The sequence below is a fragment of the Carcharhinus amblyrhynchos genome, chromosome 14 (genome assembly GCF_965287045.1).
Source record: "Carcharhinus amblyrhynchos chromosome 14, sCarAmb.v2.hapA, whole genome shotgun sequence".
NCBI lineage: Eukaryota > Metazoa > Chordata > Chondrichthyes > Carcharhiniformes > Carcharhinidae > Carcharhinus > Carcharhinus amblyrhynchos.
The window spans coordinates 49557705-49578386 of NC_137337.1; the positions used below are offsets into that span (position 1 = coordinate 49557705).

General features: G+C 46.8%; 1 protein-coding gene across 1 annotated transcript in view; it reads left to right on the forward strand.

The window, feature by feature from the left end:
* ttc6 (tetratricopeptide repeat domain 6) overlaps positions 1-20682 on the forward strand; it is a 268411-nt gene that overhangs the window by 69316 nt on the left and 178413 nt on the right. Inside the window, exon 9 of the mRNA XM_080201905.1 lies at positions 15741-15950. Within this exon, the coding sequence (XP_080058031.1) occupies positions 15741-15950 (210 nt within the window). The remainder of the gene's footprint in view (positions 1-15740; positions 15951-20682) is intronic.

The window sequence follows — 20682 nt, forward strand, 5'->3', positions numbered from 1 at the left end:
GCTCCTCATAATCTTGTAGACTTCTATCAGGTAGCCCCTCAACCTCCGTCATTCCAGTGAGAACAAACCAAATTTCTCCAACCTCTCCTCATAGCTAATGCCCTCCATACCAGGCAACATCCTGGGAAATCTTTTCTGTACCCCCTCCAAAGCCTCCACATCCTTCTGGTAGTGTGGTGACCAGAGTTGAATGCCATATTCCAAGTGTAGCCTAACGAGGTTCTATAAAGCTGCAACATGACTTGTCAATTGTTAAAGTCAGTGCCTTGACCAATGAAGTCAAGCATGCAGTATGCCTTCTTGACTATCTTCTTTACCTAAGATGCCACTTTCAGTGACCTATGTATCTTTACACCCAGATCCCTCTGCCTATCAATATTCTTAAGAGTTCTGCCATTTACTATACATTTCCTATCTGTATTAGACCTTCCAAAATGCATTGCCTCACATTTGTCCGGATTAAACTCCACATGCCATCTCTCCACCCAAGTCTCCAACTGATCTATATACTGCTGTATCCTCTGATGATCCTCATTGCTATCAGCAAATTCACCAACCTTTGTGTCGACTGCAAACTTACTAATCAAAGCAGTTCCATTTTCCTCCAAATCATTTAGATACATATTACAAACAGCAAAGATCCCAGCACTGATCTCTGAGGAACGCCACTTGTCACAGCTGTCCATTCAGAAATGCACCCTTCCACTGCTGCCCTCTGTCTTTTATGATGAGTCAGTTTTATATCCACCTTGTCAGCTCACCTCTGATCCCATGCAACTCCACCTTCTGCTCCAATCTGCCATCTTGTCAAAACTTTATTGACATCCATATAGACAACATCCACTGCCCTGCTGTCATCAGTCATCTTTGTCACTTCCTGGAAAACCTCGATCAAGTCAGTGAGGCATGATCTCCCCTTCACAAAACCATGTTGCCTCTTGCTAATATGTATAGTTATTTCCAAGTGGGAGTAAATCCTATCTCGAAGAATTCTCTCCAATAATTTCCCTACCACTGATGTCAGGCTCACCAGTCTGACCTGGATTATTCTTGCTACCCTTCTTAAACAAAGGAACAACATTGACTATTCGCCAATCTTCTGGGACCTCCCCTGTAGCCAGTGAGGATACAAAGATTTCTCTGAAGGCCCCAGCAATTTTCCTCCCTTGCTTCTTTCTCAGTATTCTGGGGTATATCCCATCAGGCCCTGGGGAATTGTCTACTTTAATTAATGTTTCTCAATAATTCCAATACCTTCTCCTTTTTGATCTGAACATGACTCAAACTATCTACACACCCTTCCCCAGACTCATCATCCACCAATTTCTTCTCTTTGGTGAATACTGATGCAAAGTACTCATTTAATACCTCACCCATATCCTCTAGCTCCACGCACAGATTCTCTCCCCTGACCTTGAGTGGGCCAACCCTGTCCCTGGCTACACTCTTGCTCTTTATATATGTATAAAAAGCCTTGGGATTTTCCTTAATCCTGCTGGTCAATGACTTTTCATGACCCCTTTTATCTCTCCTTACTCCTTGCTTAAGTTTCTTTCTACTTTCCTTGTGTTCTACACTTGCTTTGTGTATTCCCAGCCCTCTAGCTTTGACAAATGCTTCCTTTTTCTCTTTGACTAAGTTCAAAATATCTCTTGCTAGTTCCCAAAACTTGCCATATTTATCCTTCATTATTACAGGAATGTGCTGGTCCTGAATCCCTATCAACTTACACTTGAAAGCCCCCACATGCCAGATGTGGATTTGACCTCAAACATCTGCCGCTAATCTACATTCTTCAGTTCCTGCCTAATATTGTTGTAATTAGTCTTCCCCCAATTTAGCACCCTCACTTGAGCACCATACTTACCTTTATCCATCAGTACCTTAAAACTTACTGAGAAGCGGTCCCGAACTGCTCCTGTACTGAAACGTCAACCACCTAGCCAGGCTCATTTACCAATATTAGATCCAGTATGGCTCCTTCCCAAGTTGGACTATGTACATACTGCTTCTAGAAGCCCTCCTGGATGCTCCTTACAAACTCTGCCCCATCCACACCGCTAGCACTAAGTGAGTCCTGGTCAATATAGGGGAAGTTAAAATCTCCCACCACAACAATGCTGTTACTTTTGCACCTTGTCAAAATCTGTCCACATATCTGTTCCTCTATCTCCTGCTGGCTGTTGGGCAGTCTATAGTAAACCCCCAACATTATGACTATAACCTTCCTATTCCTGAGCTGTACCCATAATGCTTCGCTGTATGTGCTCTCTGAGGTGTCCTCCTGCAATACAGTTATGATATTTTCCTTAACCAGTAGTACAACTTTGCTACCCCTTTTACATCCCCCTTTATCCTGCCTGAAACATCTGTATCCTGGAATGTTAAAGCTGTCAATCCTGTCCTTCCCTTAATCAAGTCTCTGCAATAGCAACAACATCATAGTTCCAAGTACTAATCCAAGCTCTAAGTTCATCTGCCTTACCTGTCACACTTCTTGCATTGAAATAAATGCGCTTCAGTTCATCGGACTCTCTTTGATCAGCAGTCACACTCTGCCTGCTCTTTCTCTGAGTCAAAGAACAGAGAACAATACAGCACAGGAACAGGCCCTTTGGCCCTCCAAACCTGCACCGATCATGTGTTCCTAAATAGACCATCCGTTTGTATCCCTCTATTCCCAGTCTGTTCATGTGGCTATCTAGATAAGTCTTAAATGATCTTAGCATGTCTGCCTCAACCACTTTGCTTGGTAATGCATTCCAGGCCCCGGTCACCCTCTGTGTAAAATATGTCCCCCGCATATCTGTATTGAACCTTGCCCCCCCCTTACCTTGAACTTGTGACTCCTTGTGTTTGTCATTTCCGACCTGGGAAAAAGCTTCCAACTGTTCACTCTATCTATGCCCTTCATAATTTTATAAACTTCTATGAGGTTGCCCCTCAACGTCTGTCTTTCCAGGGAGAACAACCCTAGTTTATTCAATCTCACCTCATTGTTAAGAAACTCCATACCAGGCAACATCCTGGTAAATCTTTTCTGCACTCTATCCAGAGCCTCCACGTCCTTCGAGTAGTGTGACGACCAGAACTGGACGCAATATTCCAAATGTGGCCTAACCAACGTTCTATACAACTACAACATCATATGCCAACTTTTATAGTTTATGCCCCATCCAATAAAGGCAAGCATGCCATGTGCCTTCTTCACCACCTTTTCCATCTGTGCTGCCACCTTTAAGGATCTGTGGACTTGCACACCCAGGTCCCTCTGTGGGTCTGTACTCCTGATGTTTCTGCCGTTTATTGTATAGCTCCCCCTTGCATTAGATCTACCAAAATGCATCACTTCGCATCTATCTGGATTAAATTCCATCTGCCATTTCTCCGCCCAATTTTTCAGCCTATCTGTATTCTTCTGTAATCTCTGACAATGTTCATCACTATCTGCAACTCCAGCAATTTTTGTGTCGTCCACAAACTTACTAATCAGACCAGCTACATCTTCCAAATCATTTATATATATCACAAACAGCAGAGATCCCAGTACAGAGCTCTGCAGAACACCAATAGTCACAGGCCTCCAATCAGAAAAAGACCCCTCCACTGCTACGCTCTGTCTTCTATGCCCAAGCCAGTTCCGTACCCAGCTAGCTAGTTCACCTTTGATCCCGTGAAATTTAATCTTTTGCACCAACCTGCCATGAGGGACCTTGTCAAATGCTTTACTAAAATCCATGTAGACGACATCCATGGCCCTTCCATCGTCAATCATTTTTGTCACCTCCTCAAAAACTCAACTGAATTTGTGAGGCATGATGTCCCTCGTACAAAACCATGTTGTCTATCACTAATGAGACTATTCAGTTCTAAATGTGTATAGATCCTATCTCTAAAAATCTTCTCCAACAATTTCCCTACCACTGACGTCAAGCTCACTGGCCTATAATTACCTGGGTTATCCTTGCTACCCTTCTTAAATAATGGACCACATTTGCTATCCTCCAAGTTTTACTGGCCCTACTGTCTGGTTCACCTTCAATTAATTGACCTTTGCTTTGGTTCCACCCTGGCGCTAGAGCTCTCAAGGGAAGGGGAGATGTGATCCATCAAGGCGTGAACACCTGTCATTCCTTCAATCACTTTGAGACAATTTCTTGGTGGCATGAGTTTCGGGTGCAAGGGGCAATGTTTAAAGATGTATAAGGCATGTTTATTTGCACAGAGAAGGTGCTGGGTACCTGGAACTCACTGCCAGGGGAAGGGTGTGGATACAGGTACAATAATGACCTTTAAGGAGTATCTCTACAGCTACGTAAGTGGGATGGAAATAGAGGCATATGATCTCCGGAAGGGTAGAGGATTATATATCAGATGGGCAGCTTGGTTGCTACAGGCTTGGAGAGTCGAAGGGCCTGTTCCTGTGATGTAGTTTTGTTGGTGCTGTGTTCTGTATTCAATGGAGAGATATGAATCATGTTTGACATCCCGGATTCCTCTCCCTCCCTTGCACTTAACCTTGTGTCCTGTGTTGTAGGGACAGATCTGGATGCTCCAGGGCCTTCTGGACTACAGGCCCCTGCTGCAGCTCCCGCCCACCCTGGTCAAGACAGCTCGGACAAGTCCTTGGACAATATGGGTGAAGAGACTTCTGAGGATGACACTGTTTTGGCATCAGCTGCCACCTCACAACTCACCATCCCAGATACTGACATGTCCCTGGGTCGTTAGTGTTGAGACTTCTGTGTCACTGTCTGGTGAGCACGACATATCTGCTGATGTACAGGTGGAGGAGGGAATGTCTGAGGCCTCTGGCACATAAGAGCCTGCCGAAGGTGAGGAATCAGGTGGCCCAAGGCTACATGCCAGTCCTCTGAGATCACTTCTCCCTCAGCTACTGGTGATGCGGCAACAGAGCCAGGGAATGCAGGAGGGGCTGATGACCGCACTGGACCAACTGCGAGGCTGTTGGGAGGAGTCCCAAAGCTTTCAGGTGGATCAACTATTGCCTGTCTTGTCTGCTTCCCGGGCCAATACTGCAACGGTGGTATCAGCAGTGGTAAGTCTGGGGCAGGGGATCTTCACCATGAGAGGCAGGCTCCAAGCGATGGCCAAGTTGCAGCAGGCCACAGCTAAGGGACTGAACAGGCTTCTTGAGATTCTGTGGCCCATGTCTGAGAGGCTTAAGACCTTGCAGGAGACCCAGTGGGACAGCGCTTAAACACAGAGGTCCTTGAGAACTTGGTCCAGCCTCAGAGGACCACGGCTGAGGGGTTACAGACTGTGGCCCAGTCTCAGAGGGCAACTGCTACTGCCATTGAGAGGTGGCCCCTGACTCAAGTGGCCATTGCAGAGGGCTCGACCAACATGGGTAGAACACAGATGGTCTTCCAGGACTGGCAGGGCCAGGTGACGCCAGAGCTTCTGGAGCTCACTGCAGAAGCACCGCTGTCCCATGGAGTGACCCAGGGGCCCACAGGAACCCCAAGGGAGGAGGAAGGGCTCGAGCTCATGCTGGAGCCTTCCAGCCAGGAGACTGGTACTGTGGCTACATCTTCTGACTCCCCCTTCCTGACACCAGGGCATTGTAGGGGCAGCGGGATGAAGAGGTTGTCATGGAAACATCCCAGACAACTGGAAGCAGTAAGAAGTCTCACAACACCAGGTTAAATGCATTCTCCAAGGCGGCCTTCATGACACTCGACAGTGCAGAGTCACTGAGCAGAGACTGATAGCCAAGTTCTGCACGCATGAGGACGGTTTCAACCAGGATCTTGGGTTCATGTTGCACTATCTGTAACCCCCGTGAGTTGCCTGGGCTCGTAAAATCTTACTTACTGTCCTGCCTGGAGACAATACACATCTCTTTAACCTAATGCTCTCTCCACTCGGCACGCTGTTCCTCATCTTCCTCCTCCTCTTCCTCTTCCTCCTGTTGGGTGGCCTCCTCCCTAGCGACGCCGACTGCTCAGCCTTCATGTCCACTTCCTTCTCTAATAGGTCACCTCTGTGCTGTGCCAGGTTGTGCAAAGCACATCACGCCACCACAGTGCAGGAGGAGATCAGGGGGCTGTACTGGAGGGCTCAGCCAGATCAGTCCAGGCACTGGAAATGCATTTTGAGGAGCCCAATGCACTTCTCCACTAACATGTGGGTGGCTACTTGGGCCTCACTATAGACCAGGCCTCTGCACAAGCGTTATCAGTCTTGTCTGAAATGGGTAACCCATATTACCCAGGAGCCAACTCAGCCTGGGCTCCTCCTCAAGTGCCTCCAGAATGTCCGAGCTCCTGACAATGAAGCAGTCATGCGTGCTGCCTGGGTGTCTGGGGCAGACATGTGTGATGATCGCATGCGAGTTATACATTCAGGGAGTGGGACTCCTTCCTATTTACAAATCTTCATGGATTCTGTAGGGGAGCCTTGGGGGTGATGTATGTGCGGTCGATCACCCCTACACGTATGGCATCCCCGCAATAGCGGTGATCCCTGCAGCCTGGACTTCCTGCTGAGCCTGGTCCAGGTTGAAGTTGATATACTGGCCAGCCTGGGCAAACAGGGCTTCAGTGACCTGCCTCACACACGTGTGCACAGCAGACTGAGAGGTGCCACAGACATCTCCTGTTGGGATCTGGAAAGAATCAGTTGCGTAGAAGTTTAGAGCAGCTGTCAGTTTGACAGCCACTGACAGTGGCTGCCTTTGCCTCTAGGTGCCAGGTCTTGCAACAGATTGAACAGGTATTGCACGGTCTCCTTTCAGAATTGGAGATGTCAGCGGCACATGGTGTTTGACATCTGCTCAAAGGACACTCGTGCATGGAACTGTCGGGATCTCGGCTCCCTCTTTCTCCTACGCCCTCTCTCTTGGTGAATGGAAGTGGCCACCTCCTGCCTCTGGTGGTTGTCTTCCTCTGGCCCTGGAAATGGTAAGGCCCGGGCCTCTTGTGCCCACAATTCTTCCTCCTCTTCCTCAGCTCCAGCAGCAACCAAAAGAGCAGTAAGGTCTTTTGGTTTGGTTGCATAGAAACAGCCATGTTGCCATATGAGGTGGGGGTGGGGGCAGGGGGGGGGAGGGGGGGGGAGGTGGTGGAAGGGGCAGCACATGCTCCCCACAATCACAGCCCTCCCCATTCCCCTAGCCACATGTTCCCCACAATCACAGCTCGTCGCAAAGATGAGAGGCCGCAGCAGTGTAATTTGTAAGGGCTTTGTGCACATCCTTCAGCTGGAAGTGAGCTGAGTGCACTAGGACCCAGCAGCACCGCAAGACCAGAGGTCAGTGCTGAGACCCAGGTCTGTACTGCAAGTCGGACATCAGAGACCCTGCAGAGCAACAGCCCCCCACCTCCCGACTCACAGAGCTGCCACCGACCTGAGGCAGAAAATGGCCACAACAACAGGACACCTGTGAGTAGCAGAGAGCCATCGGACGCCATGCACTTACCTCCTCACTAACCCTCACTGATGGAGTGTCTGAATTGGACTTGTATTGAACATGTATGATTTGTGCTGATTTGGGATTGGCAAACACAGTGGTAAAGTTGTGCGTCCAGCCCATTAATTCAATTTAATTGCATTGAAATGTAGTTAAATTGCCATTGCACCCATTTTGGGCGTGGTCCCGATCGTGGCCACTTTCGACCATTGGTAAAGGGGAAATGTGCGTGGAGGTGGTCACAGATCGCGCTACTCACCTCACGTCTGACTTTACCAAGTTTTCACATGCGAAAATGGGCACAACTTGATGGTAAAATCGGGCCCACTCTCTTCCATCTTCTTTCGTTGGGAAAAAGAAACAGAAGACTGAGATCACGTACCAACTGACTCAAGAACAGCTTCTTCCCTGATTCCGTCTGACTTATGAATGGACCTACCTCACACTAAGTTGATCTTTCGCCACACCCAAGCTGTGACTGTAACACCACATTCTGCACTCTTTCGTTTCCTTCTCTATGAACAGTATGCTTTGTCTGTATAGCATGTAAGAAATAATGCTTTTCACTGTATACTAATACATGTGACAATAATAAATCAAATCAAAGTTACACATCCATGTTAATGTATTATTGAGCGTGATGATGTTGGGTCACATTCCTGATGCCAGCGTACCAGTTCTGGATAATATGGCTAGTCGGTGGGTCCAAAAAGCAGGACCCCATCCACCTTATTCAAATTAATTAATGGGGCATTGAAACTCATTACTCGGGTAATTGACTGGAATAAAATGTTGTGTCAGCAGTAAAAAGCTTGCAGTATGTTTTGAGTCACGTGAGCTTCCTGGTTCTTAATTAGGCAGCTTGTTAGGGTAGCTTTAAAGGGTTTAGCCAAGCCCTGAATTTCAGCTTAGCAGTTCAGAGTTCAGTGGCTGCTGGAAGTGCTTCATGCAAGAACCAGGGTTTCCATTTCTAACTTACCTTATTTAGTAGCCTTATTGCTTCTGGTTTGTGGTCATCATTGATGGATAATACAGGTATGTGCTAGGTGCCAGAGCAACAGCCACAACCCTCTGACTGCCCAACTCCTGCGCCACCACATTCTCTGCCAGCTACATGTGCAAATGTATCCTTGCCAGTTTGTACTTGCTATTTCTCTGACATGCTATCCCTGCCTTCATGCCAGTATCTGCATTGAATCTTGGACTGTAGAGAGGATGTGATGATGTTCCTCCAAGTGTTCTCCCTCATTGTCAGGGGGAATAATGGTCTGGCAACAACATCTGGACCAGCAGAAGAGGCTTCCCCTGCACCTCAGAGACAGTAGAAAGGGTATTGGTAGTCTTCCAAAACTTTTCCACTGCTTTGCAAGGTCACAGTGTTCAGCAATGTTACAGTCATGCACTGAGATGTGACATGATGGAGATACCATACATGTAATGCAACATTTGCTGCTTTTGACTATGAATCTCCCCTTGGTTTTAGCATCAGGCTGAGATTAATGTCCTTCATTGATCCTGCCAGACATCAATCCACCTCCCACTTTCTCTAACCTCTTTCTCACCAGACCAAATCCTTCCTCCAATCTCACCTTTAACAATCAGTCTGAGGTTTTGAATGAGGAGAGTCCAAGAAGTTCCTTCTCAGACATTTTCAGTATCACCAGGCCAGGAACACCTCCTCCAGTTCAGCATCTTTCCTGGGACATTATGGATGCACTTTACTGGAAATTAGTGTAACACTGCAGTCACTAACACTGAGGTTATTTTCTGTGGCCCACCTACACGGATCAGCAGAGTGCTTGTTGTCCATCTTCTTACCAAAGATGTTGTCCATCTTCCTCATCTGCAGGCTTCCCACCTCACACCCTCAACGTGGACCAAAGTGACAAGTGCACATGGACAATGGCGTGAACATCAATGTCCTTCCTGCATAATGTTGCCATGGACCTCCAGGCAAACTCATGTGCCTCCTGAATTCATAATACTACCCTGAGCTTCCTGGCACAGGATGACACAAACTTGGTGACCCTGACTGACCTCAGGAGGCTATTGAGCCTCTTTGGGCATTGCATCCAAGTGCACAATACAAGCGCAACATTGCTGACCTCCGCAGCAACCTTCCACAGACTGTATTCAGGGGAGGTGGTAGCCTAGTGTATTATCGCTAGATTATTAATACAGAAACTCAGCTAATGTTCTTGGGACCTAGGTTCGAATCCCGCCATGACAAATGGTAGAATTTGAATTCAGTGAAAGTCTGGGATTCAAAGTCTAACAATGACCATGAAACCATTGTCGATTGTCAGAAAAAGCCATCTCTTTCACTAAGTGTCCTTTAGGGAAGGAAATCTGCTATCCTTACCTGGTCTGGCCTAGATGAGTCCAGACTAACAGCAATGTGGTTGATTCTCAACTGCCCTCGGGCAAGTAGGGATGAGCAATAAATACTACCCAGGCAGTGACACTCAATGAATAAAAAACATGCTTTACAGATGGAGATTTCCCCTTCCTGCCAGCTAGCATTAGTAACTCCCATTGGCTGGACACAGCATGGGGAAGGGCATACAGATTCTTCCTCAAATTTAGGGGCTGATTTAACCTTTCTCCCCTGCTTCTCCCCACACTTGCCTCGGAGTCTCTGTAGCCACTTATGCAATAACAAGACAACTCCTCTTTGCTAAGATCAGGAAAACTTGCCGATGTTCAAATTAAATGCCACTGTGATCAGTGGTAAACCAAAGACTTTTCAGAGAAAGATTAAACAGATACACATTTACTTCAAAAGATGCAAGTGTCCGTAGATCAGAAATGCTGAAGTCTTTGACAGTCCCTCAAGGACAAAGATGATTTGCTTCCACTCCGGGGAGGTGAGTTCTGTGGTGACTGCATAGTCCAATTCTACAGCTGCAATCTCTACCATCAGTTTGACAAGTGATGTTTGATGAGGTGGGTGGGTGGGATGCTCTGGATCCTGTGCTCTCTTTCCAGTTTACGCTTAGCTTTTGCAAGCACTACCCGGTGACATTTGAGGTGATTGGTGCCTCCGCAGATGCTTCTTCTCCTGCTTGTATGTTCTAAGGCAGGTAATTCCCACATGTCAATGGGGATGTTGCATTTAGTTAGGGAGATTTTCAGAGTGTCCTTGTAACGTTTCCTCTGCCCTCCTAGTGATCTCTTGCCATTGTGGAACTTGGAGTAGAGCACTTGTTTCAAAAGTCTTGTGTTGGGCATGCAAACAGTGTTGTCCACCTGTTACAGCTGATCGAGTGTCATCAGTGCCTCAGTACTGGGGATATCAGTCTGGGAGAGGAAGCTTACATTAGTACACTTATCCTGCCAGTGGATCTGCAGGATTCTGGGGAGGCAACATGGGTGATATCTTTCCAGGGGTTTGAAGTGTCTGCTGCACACTGACAATGTTTGTGATGCACACAGGAGGGCGGGGGCCACAGCTTCTCTGTAGACTATGAGCTTGGTGCTTGATTAAAGTCTTGGGCTTTGAACACTTCGTTCCTCAGGTGTCTGAAGACATTGGAGTCGATGCTGGATTTTATCATTGATGTCTGCTGGTACAAAGAGGAGGCTCTCGAGATATGGGAAATAACCTACATTGTTCAGGAGCTCATTGTGGATCTTGATGGGGGATAGTTTTGTATGGCAAGTGTGAACTGATAGACAACCTTTATTTTCCAGGTGTTTAATCGGAGGCCCATTCTCTCCTATGCTTTGGTGAATGCATCAACAATGGTTTGTAGCTTGCCTTCTGAGTGCGTACACACACACACAAGAGTCGTTGGCGTATTGCAGTTTGATGACAGAAGTTGGGTGGTCTTGGTTCTGGCCTGGAAGTGTGGGGGTTGAACATTTTCCCACTTGTCTGGTAGGTTAGCTCTACTCCAGTGGGGAGCATCAGGGTGATGGGATGGAATGTTGCTGGAGGAAGATGGAGAAGAGCTTTGGTGCGATGACGCTGCCCTGTTTAACTGCAGTTTGAGCGTGTATTAGGTCTGTGGTGGTTCCGTTGGTGAGGATCATGGTTTGCTTGTGATCATGGAGCAGGCAAAGAATGGTGATGAATTTTTATGGGCAGCTGAATTTGAGGAGGATGTTCCACAATCCTTCACAGATGACAGAATTGAAGGCCTTTACAAAATTGAAGAAGGCCATGTACAGAGGTTGATGCTGTTCCCTGAATTTTTCCTGGATTTGTCATGCACTGAAGATCATATCCATTGCACCTCCTGATGGGTGGAAGCCGCATTGGGACTCAGTGAGGAGCTGTTCAGCCACTGGGAAGAGGTTGTTGAGGAAGATTCTTGGGGTGACCTTTCCCATAGCAGAGTGTATGGAAATCCCTCTGCAATTTCTGCAGTTGGACCAGTCTTCTTTCTTGAAGATGGTCACAATTAAGGGGTGTTGGAGATCTCCTGGCATGCTTTCTTCATTCCAGACAAGGGTGATGAGGTTGTAGATTCTTACTAAGAGTGTCTGTCCACCACATTTCAGTATTTCAGCGGGGATTCTATTTGCACCAGTGGTCTTGTTTTTCAGCTAACAGATGGCATTTTCAACCTCACAGCTGGGGTTGTGCTGAGATGATGGCGGATAGTGTGTTGCAGGATGGTGTCTCTGGCACTTGTGTCAAAGGCTGTGTCTTCTTTGAAGAGATTCTCAAAGCAGGCATTGACCGTGTCTCTGTCTTTGATGAGTGCTTCTCCGTTTTTGGCTGTAAGTGGGGTGGGTTCCTGGATACTCAGACCACAGCTGATTTTAGTTGTGCTGAAGAAGCTGTGCACATTGTGATTGTTGGTGAGTTGCTGACTCTCCAGTGCTCTTTCCACCCACCATCTGTTCTTTAGGTCATGGGTTCTTTGTTGCATCTCGGCCTTTAGTTGTCTGTAAGTTTGTTTCCTCTCACTTCAGTGTTGGTGGGCTGTCAGTTCAGCAGTGCCTTGTGTTTGTGTCAGGGAGATCCTGATCATTCTCGTCAAACTAGTCTTGGCATTTTCTGGTTGAGAGCTCGAGTGTCTTCTCGCAGGTACTGACTTTGGTGGCTTTTAAGATGGATCAGACACGGTGACTTTGGCTCGTTGGTTGTTGCCAGGTTAGCTGTGAGGCGCTGACTGAGCAGCTCTTTCTTCTTGGGGTCTTTGCATGCAGCAACATTAATTTTCTTGAGGCAGAGATTTTTCTGCTTCTGCTGGTTTGGGGCCAGCGTGATGGAGATGGTAGAGAGGATTAGTTGGTGGTCCATCTGGCGGTCATGGGTTCTGGGCCACTTAGTGGCATGAGGTTGCGATATCTTTGCGGTCCCATCACCCAGATGATGATAACCATCATCAACGCTAATGCCAGTGATAACCATCACTATTAGGTTCCAGTGCATGGAGCGGGGGTGAGGCTTTCTGCTTGCCTCTCTGGCGGAACACGGCATTCGTAATATCACGTCATGTTCTAAACATTTTGTCAGGAGGACTCCATTGGCATTTGTTTCCCTATGCCTTCCCTGTCTAATACACCTTTCCAAACGGTTGCGCCCCTTCCGACTCCAGCATTGAAGTTGACGAGGAGAATCAGCTTGGTTTCCTTTGGGATGCGGGACAGCAATTAGTTGAGGTTGAAGACAAATGCCTCTTTTATCTCATCCATTGAATCTAGGATTGGGCATAGGCACTGGTGGCCATTATAGAATATCCAGCCATTATAGAATATTTGGAAGGTGGCAATATCCATGAAATAGATGACACCCACAATATTGTGGTATCTTTCCTTGCAGAGTTCCAGAAAGTAAGTGAAAGCCACTGGACTGTTAATATCTTAATAGAGGGAAATAGGACACTTTTGGGGCGAATTCTACTGTCCCGTCCACCACAGGAATTGAAGTGTGCAAGGGGTGGACCGTGGAGAAGTCTGTTGAATTCAGGTGGGATTTTCCAGTTTCTTTCTGGGGCAAGGAAGGCTGGAAAATCTCAACTTTTAAGGTGGACACGTGCAGCAATTTTGGTTCTTTCTGCTGCTTAACCATGATTGGAGGGGAACTGTCTTTAGCCATCATGCAAAAAACTATATGGAATAGAATTCAAGATCATAGTACACACAGTACACCTCTTTTAGGTCACTGCAAAATTTATTTATGACTGACTGTGGCATGAACTATGAGCATCGCGTTCAATATTCTTAGATCTTGGTGGCCAAACTAGTGCTCTTTAAAGGAACTGATGGGGCTGCCTCTGGAATGGTTTTAAGTTTTAATTGCTTTACATGCCTGACCATGGGGCCAGGAGGAGCAGGAAGGTACCTCTGAGCTTCCCATTGAATTTACAGTCCACTGCCTGCTATCACTGAGACAGGTGATCAGGGGTGGGGGGTGCTCTGGGGAAGCAATTGGTTCCTGCGATTAGAAAGTGATGGAGGGGCCAGTGTGCCTGCACCAAACTCCCCACTGATAGATCAGCACAGTGTGCAGTGGCCCGCTCAGCACGCTAATGCCAGCCTCTTGGGTGGGTTCAGGAGTGAATCAAGTTATGGAGCCTGTGATGCACTGAGACCCAGAGTTTCATTCCATTTAGCTCGCCCAAAAAATAGATGGGAAAAACACCTGTTTTCCCACCCAACGGGCACTTAGGTTTTTTTGGGAGAATTGCCCCCCCAGATCTTCATCTTTCGAGGAGCTGTCATCCTCCTCTGGTTCAGGGATCACCGCTTTGCATAGCCAGTTTGTGAAGGGCTCAACACACTGTGATGATGCTGGAAACCTATTGGGAGTGTACGGTGATGAGCCACCTGAGTGATCCATGCACCTGAAGCACACTTTCAGAAGCCCTATGGCCTTCTTCTGTGCTTTTACCATTCTATGGGCATAATTTTCTATTTATGAGGCTAAGTACAGTGGAAATGTCTGGTGGTGGCTGGAGGCTTACTGCTCTATAAGGGAACATATGAAACTGTGAGCATTGTTCTACTTCTCCTCAGAACACCTGTGAGGGCAATGCAACAGAGTCTAAGATGGAGAACTGGATGAGTAACTCAGCACAATAGCATTTTTGTAGACAATATCAGCAAAGAGCAGGAGGAAACAATCCTTACAGCTCCAGCAGTGTGCCATTTAACACCAGTATGGCAGCCAAACGCTATAGAAGCTAGATAGTATGTTGCACTCACCTCAAAATCACACGTGAAATGAGGTTTGACTTGTGCAGGCCACTCATTTTCAAACTGGTTTGAGACCAATATAATTTCCCGCTAGCATTACATGAGGTTGAAAGGCAAGAGGAGATTTCAGTGAGCGTCTGTTCTAATGATCATTCATGAGACGTAAATGAATGCAAATGGCATTCACACTGTCAGGCAGTGGGATGACCAACACACCACTACCCTGTTTTTTGGAGAATTGTAAACTGTTTTTACATTGGCAGATTTCTGATTTTTTGTTTACCACTAGTTTCTTGGCTCCCACTTACCCCAAACCTGCCACCAGCAGGATGGGAAAATTCTGCCGTATGATTCTGTTCTGTGCCTCACCATCTGAATGAAAATATCAGAAATAATTTTTACTGAATGTGCTCCCTCGTATTTTGGTGGACAAATTTATGAAAATCTAGATTCTTAATTTTCAAAAGGAAATTCTCGTCTTTTGGAATCCGGTGAGTTTTCTGTGGTCTCAAACCTTTTTAAATGTTCATGGTTCTGTCTAAAGTAGCAGTCTCATTATTGTTTCAATGAAACCACACAGGGTGCTCCATGTTAATGACATCAAAGAGCAGGAAGGAAATCCTGTGTTGCGCCAACCCAAGGAAATACCAGAGGCAAAGTTTTAGACATAGTTTCTGCCTCTGTAAATTTTATATTGATATCTAGCATCCTGCCCCTTTATGCAGACATATGTATAAAGAATAAGCCATTATTTACTAAATCAGAGTTGCTGCTGAACACATTTTCGTGTCTTTAGAATGCCTGAATTAGATATACCAGTAGTTTTTTTCTTGCTGTGTAAAGTTAAAGAGACACTCTTTTACTGAATTGTTTTAAACTGATGGATGTTTAATAAAATAAATTTTCTTCAACTTCACACACAGGTGTCATTAAACAAAGATAAATGTGGTGATAGCTATCTTTGCTACAACAGTTTTGGGTTTTGTTTTGTGTGAAAAATTTACCTTTTTGAAGATGACATTTCTGCACAAATATGTTTTGTTTTCCAAAACCACAAAAGATCACTTTTCTAAGTCTATGCAGTTTATGCAATAATGTCATTTTTATCAAATGTACCCAATAGAATCTATGATACTTGGATTTTCTGTTGCAGAGATCAAGGACATCAGACTATTCACCACCTTTGTACTACTGAGCCTAGTCATGTATTACCCATTGATTTACAAGTGGCTTCAAAGCTGTACCATACTCCAAGCAGAAAAGGACGTGGCAGTAGCAAACTTCCAGAGTCAATCCAGCAGGAGCAATCTGAAATCTGTTCAGAAAAGGAGTTTTCTTCTTCGAAACAACAGAAGATAGCAAGGTAACACCAAATAGTGCATTTTTATTTGATGATAATGGTCCTGAGTGTCAGTACTGTGTTACACTATTGGAAATCTCCTCAGCTGTAAATGACAACTTTCAATGTCCTCATGGAAGGACCCTAATATCCTGCACAACTGGAGGCCTGTTCTAGGATTCCTATATGCTAAAGAGAATGAGAAGTCTGTTTTAAAAATGAGTAGCCCAAAAGAGATGGATGCAGATTTCCTCCCACCTCCCCCATATTTTGCAGCTCACGAGATATTAACAAATAAGTAAGGTGGACAAATTTCCAGTGACCATTCTGCCAGCATCAGGCACGATTCTGAGCCTATATTCTGCACAAGTAGAATGTGAACAATCTATAAATAGCTACTGGGTTGCTTTAACTTATTTAAATTTCCACTTAAAGCATCTGATGAAATGAAACATCTTCTACTATTTGTTTAGCTTAAATAAGCTTTACATGAAATAAAATGCATCAACATGCACAGAAAGAAATCTCAGTGCTTAAGAGATAAAATTGGACAAATTGCTGTTAATGTCTTCGCTGTGCAAAAATGTCTCCCTGTCCCTCATTTACATCTTCTTGTTCTTTTCATTGAATCATACAATCCCTACAGTGCAAAAGGAGGTCTTCTGGCCCATTGAGCCCCTGTCTCTGTAACCCCACATATTTACCCTGCTAATCCCCCTGATACTAAGGGTGGTATTTTACCTTTTTTTGTCTAAGTGCTCGATGGACTTGAAACTGGGAAAGTTTCAGATTTATCTTTTGGGCATGTTTTTAGGCCCTCCCATATGCACTCTGCCTGCAAAATTTTGAGCAAGTTTGTTGCTCGCTGCAGAAGCCAGTGGGTGGGGCTTAACGTGCATGAAAGCCTGCAGCGGGAGGTAGTGTGCATGTGCAGGCCTCTGATGCTGCACATGCGTATTAGCAGTGGCAGGAGTCTAACAAAGAGAGAGCTCTTAGGCTCCTGCTAGTGTAGGCAGCCTGAAGCAGCTCCCCCACCAGCAACCCACCCCCCCCCCCCCCCCCCCCCCCCACAATCACGGGGGCCCTTGGCCGTAGATGCAGTTCCCACTGACCCCCTGCTGCCCAGCCAATCGCGGACTCCCTCCCTCCCTCCACTTATTGCTGCAAAGTGCAGCAAGCCCCCTTTTCCTCCATCTCCCCACTGATCACTGAAAAGTAGCAGCAGGCCCCCTACCCTCATTAGCCCTGTCCCAGTTGGCCCCTTTTCCATAAGCCCCACCCCAGTGCCTCTGCCTAGCATTAGCCCTGCCCCAGTACTGCCTGATGGGCATTGCCCAGGTGCCAGACTGGCATTGCCCAAGTGCCAGGGTGCATTGCCAGTCCAACACTGCGAAAGAAACAACCCCCGTTTGTCCTTGGCCTAGCTGGGTGGCCTCAATGGACTCCAGTTCCACAGGCGAGGCCAAGTCGATGGCTTCTTGTTCAAGGGGAGCATGTTTATTCCTTGCCGGTGAGAACCTTTCCTGGAGAGGTCATAAATGCAGGTGAGCCCAGACAACTGAGCGCTGGGCTTGCTAATGACATGTAAATGCTTCTTTAAATAAATTTCAATAAATTAACCTGCCTCGCCCCCATTTCCGATGAGCGGCTGACCGCACTGGAAATCCGGTGCTCGTAAAATGGCGGCAGTTCTGAAAACCGGCACCAATCGCGCTAATCGCTTTATGTCCCACTTTACACATTTGAAAACGGGTGCAACGCGATGGTAAAATCCCAGCCTAAGGGGCAATTTAACATGGTCAATCAACCTAAGCTGCACATCTTTGAACTGTGGGAGGAAACCGGAGCACTCGGAGGAAACACATGCAGTCACAAGGAGAATGTGCAAACCCCAGTCGGACAGCCACCCAGTTTAACCCGTGTCCCTGGTGCTGTGAGGCAGCAGTCTTACCCAACATTTATCTCCTCTTTCCCTGTGCCACAGTGTGTCTTAGTATATACTGTAGAAAGAATGTTATTTAACTCACATTAAGATCTTTCTGAAAGTAAGGTCAGATTAAGTTTACATATGTTTAACACCCTGGGAAACAAGCAATTTAGCAATATATTAATGGAGCAATCATTATAGACATATTTGGAATACACAATACATTAATCAGTGCATGGACTAGATCAGATAAATACAACAGGGAAGGTGAATGTAAATCCAGGTGACTTAATTTAAACAATCCTCACTTTTCCTCTCACTACCCATCTGTAACAAAAGAGTAGTTTGATTTCTGATTTTCCCCTTTTTAAGTGGTGGCTTATTTTCTCCAACCCTTCAGTTGACATGATACTAATCTCTATTCACAATCCTACAGCAAGTCAAGACAAGGTAAAATAAAAGCATTTGTTTATTTTACAGATGTAAAACTCAGGAACGGGTTTTCGCAATGGTTGCCCATTTTTGCACTCATACAAAAAGCTGGGAGCTGGCGGCTTGACCTTGCTGGAGTGAAGGGCGGAGGGGGGGTGGCATGGAGGTCAGGGGTAAGGGAGGTGCCAAGGACGGGCATTTACTGGTTCCCCTCCTTGCAATCCCACTCCATTCCAGCAGAAACGCACCAGATGGGCTTTGGCATTGGTCATTACCAACATAGATCTGTTGCTCTGGATCCTCAGAGTCCATGGGAGCACCACCAATCTCCCAACAAAGAGGGACATCCTCTCCCCCAACATTCAAATCAGGTGGTCACACTTCTGCAGCATGAAGGCATGAAGATGACCTGACCCAACCTCCCCTCAGCCCCCCCGCCCCTCACACCCCCACTTAGCCCCTTTCCCCCCTCAGCCTCCCACTTAGGTCCCCCTTTAGGCCATGTGCCTTGGCAATGCCAATGGTGAACTTTCCCTTGGCATCCTGGCACTGACACTCTGGCCTGGTGCCTTGGGCCCTGAGCTGGGGGGGGAGGTCAAGGAGGTAAGTCCAGTAGCCAATTGCTCCTCTGCCCCTGCCAGGTTACAGAGGAAAGGTGCCGTAAGGATCCTGGGGTTTGCGTGGGCTTGAGGCAGAGGGTTGACCACACCACTCTGCCCCAGGGTGGGGGTCTCATGGCTGAATTGCCCCTTCTAGCCCTGGCAAACCTGAAGATTACCCTGGCATGGTGATTTCAGGCAGTCCAATGATCAACATCTTAATTCTTGCCTGTCAGCCATGAAAAGTTTGAAGTGGCTAGATTACTTTAAACTGTATGCCCCCTGGTCAGCTGACAACCTTTAATATTGCAGTATTCCATTTACCTTTCTCCCTGTCAGAAGCTGCAAGTGTGAGCAGGCCCCTTTGAATTTCTCTGCAGAGGGGAGATGTCAACTTCTTCTGGGAGCAGAGTTCCATTCTACACACTTGTGCACTCAGTCCCAGTGTATTCATATAGCTTTGATTTGAAGCCTCTGAGCCTTTCAAACAAGCTGAAACCTCTCTTTTCCATTGGAAACTTATGATCTCTTGTCAATTTCAAAGTGCAGTGCTTTAAAACACATTGACAGCTCACCTCAGGCTCCAGTCATCTGTGTTTACATACATTTCCCCTCATGCTTCAATGCATCTCAAGTACCTCCATTATTCCCAACCATGATGTTGACCTCTCACCCAAGGCACTGGGCCAGGGTGTCAGTGCCAAAGTGCAGGAGGTACTGCATTTGTGGCACTGCCAGGGTGAATGGCCTGAAGGCAGACCTGAGTGGGCATCTAGGAGGGGGGAAGGGGGGTCTGAGTGGCAGGTCTCGGGGGGGGAGGGGGCTGAATGAGGGTCTGACTGGAGAAGGGGCTAAGTGGGATGTCTGAGGTGGAAGTCTGTGTCTGAGTGGGGGCTCTGTAAGGGGGCATCATGGCTGTGAGGGGCCTGAGGAGGAGGGGAACTGAGTGGGGGGTCTGCACTGGGAGAGGGGCTGAGTGAAGTGTCTGGGTGTGGGACAGAGGCTGAATGGGGGCCCTGAGGGGGGATGAGTGCAGGGCCTGAGTGGGGAGGGAGCCTGATGGGGCAGGTCATGTCACTGTTATGCCTGCGTTATGGGGGGGTGGGGCGGCAGGGGGGCGGGGTGTGCTGAGCAGTGACCCGTTATTTGAGTGGTGGGAAAACGATGCCCCTATTTGGTGAGGAGTTGGTTGCTCCCCTGGTCAGCACAGCAGGAGGTCACCATTTCTTATTTTGGGCTAGAGGGGGAACCTGTCTCTGAGCGCAGAGATTGAGATTTAAAAGTAGCGCCCCAGTCTCTGAACAACAGCGCTGGTTGGTGGGTTCCCCATGATGGCCTCATTTGAATCCCACTTGATAGACGCTGTTAGCTTGTTTTCCCGCTGATGTGGGCACTTAGTTCCAATTTGGGAGAATCGCAGCCTTGGTACTTGATCAAGTGCCTTTCAAATGTAAAAGAATATTATATTCATGGATATCCCTCATTCATTAATTAAGTCAAAAGACTGTAGTGGTGATTTGTTTTTATGACTTTGGTACTGACTGGGTGAACATTAACAGCATTTTCCAGAATTGTACTACTCACAGATATCAACTCTTGAATGAACTCCAGAGCCTCTCTTTTTTCAGCACTCAGTTCCCTAAGGATTCTAGGTTACACTCCTTGTGGTCTATGTAGTCTGGTGTACATTCAAGCCCTAAATTTCACAAGGCAATTTTAGGCTGGTGCGCTGCATTGGAAGGGGTTCTCAGGTGCTGATCTTGTTTTGACTGGTGTGCTCAACTCATTAAATATCAAA